Source organism: Lepidothrix coronata, unplaced genomic scaffold, assembly GCF_001604755.1.
Source record: "Lepidothrix coronata isolate B3197 unplaced genomic scaffold, Lepidothrix_coronata-1.0 Scaffold11, whole genome shotgun sequence".
Classification (NCBI taxonomy): domain Eukaryota; kingdom Metazoa; phylum Chordata; class Aves; order Passeriformes; family Pipridae; genus Lepidothrix; species Lepidothrix coronata.
In genome coordinates this window covers 5,745,157-5,759,480 of record NW_016690191.1, presented here as the reverse complement: position 1 = coordinate 5,759,480, position 14,324 = coordinate 5,745,157, and the positions used below count along the sequence as shown (strand labels likewise).

At 41.2% G+C, this 14,324-nt stretch overlaps 1 protein-coding gene across 1 annotated transcript in view; it reads right to left on the bottom strand.

Moving 5' to 3' along the window:
- The window catches only part of LOC108492520 (transmembrane protein 2-like), a 47,191-nt gene that overhangs the window by 19,749 nt on the left and 13,118 nt on the right, over positions 1-14,324 (bottom strand). The window contains exons 13-16 of the mRNA XM_017804954.1: positions 14,115-14,267; positions 12,678-12,855; positions 7,254-7,469; positions 782-990 (exon numbers count right to left, since the gene is read on the bottom strand). Of these exons, the coding sequence (XP_017660443.1) occupies positions 782-990; positions 7,254-7,469; positions 12,678-12,855; positions 14,115-14,267 (756 nt within the window). The remainder of the gene's footprint in view (positions 1-781; positions 991-7,253; positions 7,470-12,677; positions 12,856-14,114; positions 14,268-14,324) is intronic.

The window sequence follows — 14,324 nt, the reverse complement described above, 5'->3', positions numbered from 1 at the left end:
GCCAATTACCAAGGACTCACACAAACTGCAGAACCCAAGGTGATGGCCAGGCTTTCTTGTGGTGCTCATCCCTTGCAGCATCTCCTCTGTGCAGACCATGGCAATGCACGTCCCTGCTAAGCTGACTGGGTTGCAGGACTCTGTCCTAACAGTGGTACCAGTGCAAAGCACAAGTAATTTCACTGAAGTAAGAACAGTACTAAAAACCATAACTTAAGTTATGCAAAGTGAAACAGATTGCAAGGGACAAAAGTAGCGTCTAAAATGGATATACCCTGTCTTTATATAATGCTAGAAGAAAACATGGGAAATAAACACAGCACAGCCTGCAATTTTGCTGTGCTGAAACCTAACATTTTAAAACTTTAGTTAAAAAGAAACAGTGATTCCAATGCTGTTTGGATTACAGAAGATGTAAAGTTTTAAGCACATTCTGATATATTTCTGCACTTTATATATATGGGAGATAAATTATGTGTGCAGCAACCAGTACAAACAAATGAACCAGAGCCAGAGCTCTTCTGGAGGGATTTCAGGGACAGCAAGCCAGGACTTATTTGGATTCTATTTCAAAACTTTCTGGAAAGAGAAACATCTCTGCACATCAAAAAAAGCTGGAATAAAGTGAAAGCAGAAGCATCTCCCTGCATCAGTAAGTGCCAACCTTTAACACCTTGCTTCCACACTCTCAGAACTTGCTGAGACCTTTGAAAGGTCACTTGTGAATAACCTGGAAAAATTATAAAGCTCCAGACCTTTTGAAAACAGCACAGGGCAGTACCTGCTGAAGTTGATGGGGTACAGGATAACATCCTCAGGTGCTCTGCCATCCCACTGGATGACATAATCCTGCTCGAGCATGACGACAGGTTGGTACTGCTGGTACGGTGCTCCTCTGTTCACGCCCTGCAGCCTCACAGGATGGGAAGGGTAGGCTGCTCTGGCAATGGACAAGGTCAGGTTCTCGGGGCGTCTGGCCTGGATATAAAGCTGAGGGTGAAAGGAAAATGACAAACACATCCATTAAACCAGCAGGCACAGCCATTACATGTGCATTTGATCATCGTTGCCTGTAAATGGCTTTTGCCAATGAAGAGTTCAGAGCATTTGGAAAGTCACTGAAACATTTCCAGTTCAAATAAAAAGGTAAACCAGAAATAGCATCTGCAGCCATCCGTGGGGACACCATGAAGTGAGATATGAATTGTACAGTGCCATAAAAATGTTCACTATTCAAAATCTTTAGGGAGAAGGGTAATCACGGAAGTATTGCAGAGTAACTCTTTTTTATGAATTCAAATAACTGTACTTTAAAAACAGGCTTATTCCATTGAAAATACAGAAAGCTGAAATTATTTCAATGGGCTTTGGATTAGGTCCAGGTATCTAATGGAATCCACATCTTCACTCTCAAGTAGCAGACTAGGCTGAAATTCTGGGGGCTAAAAATCATTGGCCTGACTATATGACCTTATAGACTAAATACCGTATTCCACAGATTTCAGCAAAGCTCTTCTGTGCACAGACCAACAGATGCCTCTGACCTGTAGCTCAACTCTACACAACAATTACAAAACCACACTCCAGCTGCATGCTTTTTCTGCCCTGCCATCACTCAAATGAAGGCCAGTTCATGTGGCAAACATTAGTTTTTAGGCTGACGCATGATGTTCCCCTGCTTTCTGCCATGTGAAATTCCAGTGCAAAACTAGGATGCACAGCTAGTCATATAAATCTGTCTCTGCACGCAAGGCTGTAGCAGGCAGCTTGTCATATTCCCTGAAGGGTTTCAGATGCACTGAGGACAGATGAGGACACCTATAATCCTGCTGCCTTCACTCTCCCGCAGCGTAGAATAAGGCTCTTTGCATCAAGAACTTAAAACATCCAACACAAAAATCCATGGTAGCTCAGGAATGTCTAAGCTTCCACATGAGCATACATCCATCAAAATTATTTTTAAACTCCATTTGTGTCTTTGAGGTAGATCTAAATGGAGGCAGTAGTTTCTTATCAGATTTTAATTCCACAAGGACACAAGTGCAGCCAAGACTAGCAGAGAGATCATGAGTCCATCTATCAGGGTATCTGCCTTACAATGCAGGGCCCTCACATCTCCACATCTGCTTCTCTTCCTCTTTTCTACACAAACCAAAAGCTCTGCAAAACCAGACTATCTCTCACTGGTCTATATATGGGCTTATTTTAGTTGGGGATTCTGGGGAGTTCAGCTCCCAGTTCCAGTTCCATGCTCAGAAGGACTCTGTGGTTGTGCCTGTTCCTGATGTTGAGTTTGAGCTCCTCAGGACCTCCAAAAGACAGGCCATCTTTGTCTACCCTTTGTCTCACCCCTGAATTCAGCAGCCTCATGCTGAATGCTCAAGTTAAAAATTTGGGTCTCATGTCAAAGAAGCAATCCAAAAGTGGTTGTAAATGTTTCTTGGCTATTCAGTCCATTCCTCCTTTCACACCATTACATGTTAATGATGAGAAGCTATCCTGAGTGATGTCTGCAGACCCTCAAAGATTAAAGTGAATCCCAGAATGACCTTGACATAAATTTTTCCTGATGGCTGAAAGAATTGATCAAGTAATTCTCTCCAAACAAATCTCTGGACACAGCCCATTTGTTCATTCTTGATGGATCAAGGAAGAATAAATTATTTGCACAGTCTGATAAAAGATTTTTTTTAATCTATGAGACCAAGAAGAAAAACCTATTTTGCATTCATATGCAAACCACAATTGGAAAGTAACATGCAATACAATGAACCATATTTCAATCTCATTTGGCTACATGGGGATGGGGAAATACTGAGATCAGAGCGTGGGGTTAGATCTGAAATCCCATCAGTATATTAATTTATCTCAATCAAAACAGTATTTTCTAACAAAGAACAGTTGGAATGAACTTACTACAAAATTAAATGGACCAATGATAGAATAAACCAAGAAAAGAATGGGGTGCATTCAATGATCCCCAAAGTTTCCTAAATTACAGACTACCAAGAACAAAAGATTCCTATGTAATTTAAGCTGTTTGTGTAAAGAGGGGAAAAAAAAAGACAGCAAGGTATGCGTGGCCTAAGATGCTTGCTACTATGGTTAATGAGTCCAAAAAAGGGCAGGAAGAGTTTGCAGAATGCTTCAGTAAGATGATGAGGAAAGCATGTCACAGATTTGTTGATAACATTTTCCTCCAGAGGCCTAGGCACCAAATCACAGGTCTGACATTAAGGATAATGGTCACAGCTGTTTTGAGAATGAAACGGTAATTACCAGAACAAGGAAAAATGTCACATATGTGTTATAGAAACATTTGTAAAATGACTTGTCTCCTGCAGTCACCACCGGTAGCCACTGAGTGACTGCCTTCCAGAACTGCCAGCCACTGAGGATGTGATTTTCAGACCCGTGGGGATTGGTGGATCTTGCAAAATGTTTCTCACTAGAGGAGGTCCCAGCAGGTAAATGCCCTGATTAATCAATCCAGATTCTGTGTGAAGAGCCTGTTTTGCCCACAGGGAGCATCACTAAGTCAACAGGACTCTGGAGTGAAAAATCCATCCACTTTCCAGAATTAAAATCCATCCTCCTTAGCAACATCTCCACAATTTTTGGTTGACTCCATCAAAATCTTTAAAAGAAAGTGGGTCATAAAGAGATTTTACAATATGAGAAGTGGTGACAACTTAATGTAATAGAAGAAGAAAAGCTGGTTAAAATGTTATAAAATGTGAACCTTCTACTTGCCTAGATGGTTTAATGGACATAGTTGTTATTTTAGCTGCTTAACACTTCATGCTAAAGAGATGTGTCAGATTTCCCTGTGCTTACATGGCAATTTTCCCGAGTAGATTGTGAAACTGAGAAGATAAGTTCTTTACAATTCAGAGGAATCTGCTATTCAACTGGATACTGAGTATGGAGATAAGCAACATGCAAAGTACTGGAACTGACAGTCTTGGTTTCTGAGAAAACATTTTCTTGCTTTCTAGTTTCTTTACCCTTGCTTTTGTTCTGTGGTGCTGTCAGCTATCAAGCTGGGGAGAAACACCTTAATAATGAGAAGCTCAAAACATATCTTCTTTCTGGTTGACTGACTGTTCAAAAAAGGTTAATTTCTTAGGGAGAAACCTTTTGTTGATGAAATTTCCAAGTAAATACTTTAAAAATTCTTTCTTGCAGAAATTAAAAAATGTAGTTTGCTTTCTCTGACATGCTGGGGTGTCACTGACACCAGGAAAACTACTTTGAGTTTTAATTGGTGTACATCAGAGATCGAAATTGGACATCTTTGTCCAAAAACAGATACCATAAGCTGAAAACAGACACCACCTCACAGGCTTTTCTTTCTTCACAGTCTGTGAGGTTCTGATAATCCTCAAGCACCACAGATACCCAGGGACTGTATGGATTCCTTGGGGTTAGAAAAGCCCCACTCGCTACGTCCTGCATCTCTTGCTTGCTGTACATTTAGGAGCATCAGTAGCAAAAGCAGCCACAGAGATACCCAGTCCACAAAACCTTGGAGGTGCAAGATCAGTGCAATTGCAAACATTCACTGAAAGAACAGAGTTAACAAAAATGGAACAATTTCTATTTCAGCCAACTGCAGTTTGGTAGTGACTAAGTGAACTGGTGCAAAATCAACAGCATTTCCTAAGGTATTTTAGAATTGCAAGGCATCCATTTTTTGTTAATTCAAAGCTGACACTAATTTGGCTATGTGGCAGTCTCTTATGACTGTCTAACACCTTCTTAAGCTTATAAAAGAAAATAGCACATACTGCCAAAAACTTTGCTTATTTTAATAAAGAATAATACCAAAAAGGAGAATTTCCACAACCTCCCCTCGTGAGCTGCTGTGAAGTCTGCGGGCAAGTAGTAAGTGCACAGCTTCAACTGCCCAGTGGGAGCCAAGGCACTTGTCTTAAAATTTATATAAAAATCAGAAAAGGTTCAGGAATCTAATTTACATTTTAACAAGTAATGGAGGTGCCAAGGAGTCCCAGTTCACTGCTATTGGAAATCTCACACACCTACATGAAGAGAACTATGAAATGAGTCTCTCCCTACATTTTCTATTACTGGCTTTTGCAACAGGGAGGTTGACAGAATACCAAGGACCTCAGTGCCCTGATGATGGAATCTGAGTGACTCACAGAGACTGCCAGAAGATGTGGAGCTGACAGCTCTTGGGATTTCCCTGTGAGTCTCCCTCTATTTAATGTTCCTCCTCAAAGCCTTGCTTTATTTACATTACAACATGAGAGTTTCAACTATCATTAAAGAGCAAAGGGGTTGGTCTTATCTGGACAACAGCAACCTTACAGGCTCCAGAAGCAAAAGGGGAGGACAGAAAGACCTGATAGTTCTTGCTTATGTGAATTTCATGATTTTCAGCTGGTCCCAGAACCCTTCTTTGTTAGCCTTTTTTTTAGGCTACCAAAGAAGCCTAAGCATGAGATATTATTTAGTGCTCCCTGCTCAAGGAAGGTCTTGGACACCACATGGGAAACATGGCATGATGCTGCTTGGAGACAGTGAGGAGGAAGGCCAAGAACTAACCATAAGAGGGTGAGAATGTCAGCCTGAGCTGCCAGATTAAAACACCCTCAGGAAAGCCTGTCCCCAGGATTTTTTGGAGCTAAAAACACTGCCAGAGGAATTGTTTTTCCCCAGGCGTTTCCTTTCTTGGGCAAATTACATCCAGGAGAAGAGGAGCATGAAATGGGAATGAAAGAAACCAAGCAGAAAGGAATTAACTGTACTCTAGGCACTTAGCTCAGAAAGGATTTGCCTGCAATGTTAGCTGAAGGACTTGGATCTCAGTTTTCCATGCCAAGTAGCCCATCCCTAGATTGACTATCTTGGGCTCTATTCAGCAGTAACATAGGAGTCAGTATTTCCTTCAGCTGAAAGGACATTTTCACCTGCTTGAACTAGGGAAGAATAAAATTTCTTGTCTACCAGAGCTACATGAAAAGGAAAAGAAAAACAGATTTTGTAATAAAGTTGCTAAGATCAAAGCAAACCATCTTTCTCTATAATCGGATTCACTGTTTTAGGCTTTTGATCTGAAGTATGACACTCAGAATTTAGCAAGTAAACAAATCACCACTTACTCAGGGTGCTGAGAATCAGAGTTAAGCTGAAATATTCTGACAATTATACTTTTCAAATTAATCAAACCCTGCTGCACAGGACCAATTTCTTCTACATGCTTCTTCTGCACATACATATATTTCCCTCCCCAAAACCCATAAAGTGAAGCATTTAATATGACCTTTACTCATCCTGCTGGATGCTGATGAGTTGAAAAACTCTGGTAAGTAATGGATCCCAGAGAAGCAAATGTTTATGCTTGCCTAAACCTAGCCAAGGAAATTTTCTATGGTGGAAAAACTTCCTCACCAAGTAGAATGCCATAACCAGGAGTATATTAATAGAAATAAAAGCATAAATGCCTACTTATTTGCAATTCTGAATTTAACTGTTGGGTTGCCAGAGTAGGTTTGACCATTTCTCTAGAGAAACAGAGCAAAACTAAGTGCCAAGGACAAAGCCCTAATCCAATGGGTGTGTTTCAGAGGAGCCCAGTCCTGTTTCTGCCTAGCCAAAGCACACCAGGGTTTTTTAAGTCCAATGTTTAGATACTTAAATAGCAACTCCTGCTCTCTGCTGTGCAACTAAAACAAATACATACAATTTCTTCTAGCTTAAGGTGACACACATACCTTGGATATTCACTGCTGTGAAGGTTTAAGATCATCCTGACCTAAGGCTGACTATCCTTCAGTCAGTGATTTCTGGATGGGAAATAAGTGGGGGTTTTCATCTCAACCACCCGTTTCACCATCCTGAACACAAGTAGGGTGTACCAGAGAAGTAACATCTTCCATTACTGAAACTTGATTCACCAGAACTATCCACTAGAATCCCACAACAGAGTGGACAAATGCCTGGAACTAGAAAACACCAAACTTTCCTCCAACACAATTTCAACTTGCAGCCTCTTGTGGGCAATGGGAGGAGATGGGGCTCCTTATAGCAGGCAACTGCACAGCAGGAGCTTTACTGACTCCTTGGAATTAGGCAGACGACACTGAAAGGAGTAAGATTATGCCAAATTTATCATTCAGCTCTTATCTCACAGACTATTTGAGGACACTTCGCTCCATCACCCCTCACAGACTGAGGATGCCCACCCTGCACACCCCGTGGTGCTGCCAGCAGCTGCCCCCCGTTACCTGTGCGAATTTCCCTGTACACATCACCCCATTCCAGCGTGGGACAGTGAGACACCCGGGATGACGCAGCAGGTAGTTGTCTGCTCTGCCCACAAAGGTGTTTGGGTACCCTGTCACTGAGCCATCCAGGTCATGGAAGATTGACATTTTGTCACCGTCATTGTCATTGTTTCCAAACCACTGGCCTGGTCTGCCAAAAAACACCTTCAGTCCCACCTAGAGGAGCAAATAAGATGAAAAATCACTGGTCAGCTCAAAGTAAGGACTTGCCCTTGCAGCGTTCTAACAGCTAAAACAGTGGTACAGCTGGAACTGGAGAGCTCTGTTGTCTGAGCAAAGAGTTTTGTTTTGCCTCTTCTATTTAGAAAAAAAAAATGCCAGCCATGCTGGTTTTCCCTCTTGTTTCTTAATCCCAGGAGATGTTTTCACAAAAACTGGACATCTACACAACCATGTGTTGCTTCAAGTCATACAGCAACAGATTGAGTGGTGGCAAAAGGAAGAAGATGCCTGAAAGTGGAGGAAGTGCTGGATGATTAGGAAATTTACTGAAGAATATCCCAGTTTTTAATAAAGAAACAAAAATTACTGGATATTTGGGGAATTTTCTCATGTATTTTCCATGTCTGTTCCTCCTAAAGCCCTATAAAACTTTTAAAAGTGACATCAATTCTCAGAATTGGCTCTTGTGCACATTCTAATATATCCCATGAAGAATTTATTTTTTTTTTAGGAAATAGAAATAACAGGAAGCAGCATTATCCTCATTATCTCTGTTCTCAAGATTTTTCAGTAGCTAAGTAAAAATATCTGCCCTGATATGAAAATCCAGCAAAACAAGGAAACTGCAGATGTTCAGAAAAAAAAAAAAAAAAAAAAAAAAAAAAAAAAAAAAACTCAAACCAAAAAAAAACAACCACGGAATATTTTAACGTCTGCAGATAAAATTATTACAGTCTGTGAAGATTAAGTTCTGAAGTAATCAAGAAAATAATTACTCCAGGTCAAGCATTCCAAATGAATCCAGCAGCAGTGTGCATGAAAGCAAACAGCATAAATAGCAACTGGATCACGCCGACCCAAAGGACTGTAATTTGTTCCATTTAGCCCAACTAATTTTAATTGGACTGTGCACATGAGTAAGAATTAGGGTCAGCAGGATTAGGCTGCAAGTTTACTAAAGGCTTTAAAGGCTTTATTTTAACAATAATAAACAGAAGGGCTTAGGAGAATAGGAGGGTTATTGTGATTCTGAGTTAGATGGGATGCCCATTGCCTTAAAAAGAATGACCACTGCAGCAACAACTGCTTGCAGAATAAAAGTCTTTATTCCTTTAAAATTAAATTGAAGCCTAGAACCGTTTTCCTGCCACCTTCTTGTCTAAGTATGAATCTCATAAATAAACACCTGAAACAGTCTCCTTTAAAGGACATTCAAACACATGGAAATTTAATGTGTGTTTTTGAGTTTGTTAGAACGTTTTCTTACTGCACTGCGGGAAGTTTTTCCCAAAAGGCTACTTGGCAAAGTAGGAGGATCCCAAAAGTTGGTTTTTTTCTCTTGTTTTAATTTATAAAAGAGGAGATTTTAAAAAATGTAAACACTGCTGCAGCTCAAAGGTCTCTTATAAATACTTTGTGACAGTGCAGTTCTGGAGTTGAATATGAAAACAGGCACTTCACTGGGAGGAGAACAAAGTCAGCTGCACTTCAAACCAAAGGAAGGCACAGCCAGTACAGCTTACATTTGATCAACACTCTCAGTGTTTCCATCCAGCAGCAGACAGTTTTGGTGCTAATGCTATTTCTGATCTCTAACATTCTCCTCTAAAAAGTCTGAAAGTCAGAAATTAAATGGAAATGTTAATGAGCAGTGTCACTTCCTGTATAAGCCTCAAGGTTACCTTAGTTTGGTACACTGTGGGATAGGGGTGTAACTGAGTCTGCAATTACAGCTATGGCACTGTATATTTTTTTTCTAAGTGCACACACAGGAACAAAAACTCAGCTCCTCAGGTATGTTCACATGGAGCTAGGAATGAGCTAGAAGAGGGTGCAGAGACAGGTCATGTATAGATACCATACTGCTATTCAGACACCTAATTTTCACTAAGTGTGGATTGCCTCAGAGTGATATGGTATAAAGGTCACTTGAATTACCTGTCTGAAGCCTGACAGGGAGACCTGACAGATGATGTTTATGTGAGTATGTAATCTCTTAGGAATCTGCTAACTCAGCCTGTCCAAAGGCAGGCATCTAACACACCTGCAGGGTAGACCTGACGACTGCACTCTCTAAATTAAAAAATAATAATGTACTGGAAAGTATTTGTAATAACTTGCAACTTTTTCTAAAATTCAAGTGTTGGCACAAGCTGCCAATAAAAGACATACCATACCACTGTATCGCTGTTATCATTTTAAGAAAACCATTTTCATCCAGTGTGAATCTTCCTCTGTTTTACCACCCAAGGACTCTGCCCCCATGGCTTTTGCTCTGCTGGAGTGATGCAAACCCTCACCCTGCCAAGTTCCCTTTGGTCAGGCGCCTCTGTAGGGTTGGGATAATTTTTTTTCTGCCCTCATTTTTAGGAGATAACAGACTTTAACTCAGTGCCTACTTTTCTTTTTCCCATCCTGAACTGTTTGTAAATGTATGCTTTGACACAGAAACTCAGCACTAAGACAACTCAGGCTGAACATAGTAAAGTCAACATCTCTTGGCCAGGCAGGACTGCAATCCCATGGGAGTCGCTATTCCATAGCCAGAAGTCAGCACTGGCCCCTGTGGGCTCTTCTGGGGACCCCTCCAGCACAGACTGCTGGAGTTTCTTTGGCACAAATAGTTTCCAAGATGCCGTAGTGTTGGCACAGGTAGGAGTAGAATAGGCTTGAATCCACCCTGAGCTCCTGGCTGCAGGGACAAAATAACCAGAGGGACTTTTAGCAGCGGAGTTTGGGAGAGTTCGTGAGTCTCCTGCACCTGCTGAAGGTGGTCTTGTTCATGGGAGCCCAAAAGGTCAGGTACACCCTCCTACTCCTCACCTCACCCTACAGGACCTGTGCCCCAAATGGGTGGGGGATAAATGAGTTGCTTTTTTGTGAATAAAAAGAGATCTGTCAGGTCTTCTTAAGAAATGATGCACCAGTGTTCTGGGCATGGCTCTGTTCTGGGCATGGCTCTGTTCTGGGCTGTGCCATCTTCCTCGAGCTCTCCAGCTCCTGCTGACTGACAGATCTACAGGAGACCACAACCATCAGTCAACCACAACCATCAGTCATGACCTCAGCTGGGTTAAAACCAACTACTGCTTCCACTGCTTTGAAATAACTTTTTTAAAGCACTCTTTTTAAAACAAACAAACAAACAAGCCTAGCAATGATGTTGTTCATGTTAAATGCACAGATTTAGCTTTGTCAAAGGAAAGGCAACTAGAAATACTTTTTATGCAGTGTAATGTTTAGGTCTTCTGTTCTACTTGACTGTTATTTTTATGCTGGATTTAAACAAGACCTGACTGGCTTTATTATTTTGTTTTCTAACCAGTCTTCTGATTAGTCTGATTAATTACACAATTATTCCTTCAGATGACTAATAGTTTTGTCATCACTATAAAACTTGCAGTAATGTTTAATTTCTTCTTAAAAAATTATGGTAAAATGATGTCCTTTAGGGAATTACTACTTAGCCACCCTTTAAAAAGTAATAAAATGAACCCTGGAGATGGAAAATTAATTAAAATTGTCTACAGGCTCTATCTTAACAAGTCAAAGATATATTAACCCATATAGCAATGAACAACAATAAACAGGCTGTGGCCCTTCAAGTCTGAAATCAGATGTAGCACATCTGGGTTGAATCCAGATAAAACAGAATCAAAGTGAAAATTGGTGGGATGCAGGTGCTTACAAATATAGATGTTTTTTAAGTTGGTAAAATACCAAATTTAAAAATGGATATTTTTTGGAAATGTACACGCAATAAATAATTTTTGGGATAATGTCATTATGGTTTGGGTTTGTTTAGGTTTTTTTGTAATAGGCTTACACTCCACTACATTAATTTGCTTTACAGAAGAGTTTAGGATGTCTTCAGGCCATTTTTGCTTTGAAAACCTTGTATCTTAAAGACTTTGCAGTACTAAACTGCCTCTCAGACAAAAAATGCTGGATATTTGACAGGCTCATTGACCTCAAATGGTGTGACTGTATTAAAGAGCTGCATTTTCAGCCATTCAAGGTGTAATGTTCATAGATATCAACCGTCTGAAACCATTCTGGTGGACAGAGTCCTACAGCCATTACTGGAGGAAATTTTCCACTCTCTTCTACTCCACTGATCAGACTTTTTTTCTCTAGGCTCCCCTCCCCAGTCCCAGGTTGATTTTCTCATTCATGTTCCCCATGACCATCTCATAACCATTTCCCCAAGGGAGGACATGAAGAAGGTACAGCAAATTAGCCCTTATTCCAAAGCTCCATAAAGCATCTAAGGTAACTAAGATCTCCTTACCAAAATACACTAACTGCGTTTTCTTTAGGGGAGCAGTCAAGTGACTGCAGTCAACGTCATCCTCTCATGAAGGTTCTTGGTCTGAAGTGTCCCAGGGAGGGGACACAAACTGTCTGGTTGTCAGAGGGGGTGATATTGGTCAATCTCAGAGCAGTGGAAATTTTCCTCAAGATAAAGCCAAACCTCAAGCCAAAGTTACTACAGTTCATGGACATCATAACAAGTATGGACCTTGTCTGAAAAAAATCTAAGGAGAGGTCACGACCCCTGGGAGCGAGCCAGGTGGAATCCGTCATTTCCCAAGCCAAGTGTCCAGGGTCATGATCCCTGCAGGAATCCAGGACAAGGACTGGAATTGCTCAGCATCCTACAGCTCCTGCCAAGGCAGAGATACAGAGCTTCATTCTGCTGTCACAGCTCAAAGCAAGTCCCTGTTGTGCTCAACAGGAATTTCACAGCTGATCCCAGAAACTGGGTCATGGCTTTGCTTCTAAGTGCATTTGCTATTTCTGTAGAAGAACTGTATTGCAGCTCACCAGCTCCTGACATCTCATGTGTGACCCTCTCAGCCTCTGAGGCCAGGTCCTCACCAGGTCCTCAGCAGCTGGCAGTGCTACACCAGCTAAGAATTGTGTTCTGGGTCTTCTGGTTACAGAGTGAAACCTTTTTCCAATGCAGTTATTTTATGTATGTCTGCCCAGGCATAAGGTATCATCATATTTTACTTGCCTATTAAATAACCTTAATTTAAAAAAAAAAAAAAAAGTGTTGCAAAATAAATTGTTGGCATGTACCAATGTAACAAGCACCACGGCTTGGAAATCCTGCTGTGGGATAGATCTCTCATCACTTCTAAAAACTTCAAAAACCTGCACATCTACACAGCACACATTTCTGTTTCTCTTACTTACACTTTTCTCCATCAGGATCTGCGACACATTGTTCTGGGGGCTGATCTGCCAGGAGTTTTTCATGAAGAATCCAATGGCACTTGAGTGTCTGTCAACAGTTGGGGTGAACTTCTTGAAAGTGCATCTTGCCATCCTGACAGGCCCATCATAAATCTGGAATCCACGAATAGGGAATGTCCTGGGAGATTTAAATACCAACACAGTCCTGTGTTAAAAGTTTAGGAAAACTCCGAGTCTTCTGACAGCATAGAAGGATATTAACAAGCAGCTAAACCACCTTTTCTTTCCCAAATCTGGGATCTGAAGACTCCTCACACAGGAAAGATGAAACTCTGCTGAAGATCCTGTACAGGATGAGGCTCAAAAGCCAAAAACTTGACTCATAAGCTTGCCTAAGGCTTGCAGGCTGGGGTAAAGCAGCTCAAAGCCTTTGCCCCCAGCCACCCAGGAGTTCATCACCACGATGAAGACCCAAAGGGCTGTATGTCAGCATTGCCATCAGGTTCCTTGTTCCGGGGCAGGCAGGTTTCTCAGGAAAACATGAGCATGACTGGAAAATGATAGCAGTCAGACTCCCTGGAGGCAAGTGTCTCCTTGGAAGCAAGTGCAGAAGGACAGATATCAGATGTTCTGTCATACCCCTTTCCAAGAGCATGTTGCTTAAAAACGTGATTAGAGCTTGTCTGAACTGCAAAAGAGGTTTTTTTTCAATTTCAATAAAATCACCAATAATAACTGAGGATAGATCTGATTATTCTTACTGTCCTACAGAGATCCCATTCCTGTTATCACTTATGGCCGAGACATGTATAGCCAGGGCTGTGTGCATGGCATATCTAATGAGTACTGCCTATTGCTTAATTTTATATACCTTGTGGAAGGTTTAATAATTGGTAAGCTTTACCAAAACCAAACATTAAGGTAGAATCTAGGCTTGGAGAAGCACACCTTGCTGTGAGGATAGGGGTAGGCACTGTAGTTGCTAGAGAGGAGGCTGTGCTGCTGAAAATGGAAAATAACATACAGCTGTCAAAAAAGAAAGAAGATGCTATAAAAATGATTTCTCCTTTGTCAAACCAGCCGTGTTTTCCCCTACACTTGCAAGAGGGAGGGTATCATGGTGTATGGGAGCTGCACCATCACCTCAGTGCTGTGCTACTGAAGCACTACACAAAAGCCAGTGGTATATCTCAGATTGTCTAATCCATTCTCCAGTGACTAATAAATTAAGGAGAAAACTAAATCAAACACATTAACTCAAGAATGCTCTCAAGCTGTTGGCCTAAAGAGTGAGTTTATTTGCATGCTTATTATTTCTGGCCTGTACAGTAATTTAAACACCTGGAATAAATTACTCATCAGTAGTGACATTAATTCCTAAGGCTTTTCTTCTAGCTTTTACTCATGCCAGGAAGAAATGGCAGAAGAATAACTCACTTGTTTCTGGGCAGTGTTCTGTATTCTCCATTTGCCCCTTTTCCCCAGTAGCTGTTTTGGCCTCCCTGGGAGCCAAAGTTGCTGCTTTCTCCAACAAAAATTGAGCGTGTAACCTCCAGGCTGGAGCCTTCATCTGTCGGGAAAGTCCCATCACTGCAAGCAGAGAAACAACATGTAACCATGCAGCACAGCACTACTGATTAATTAACA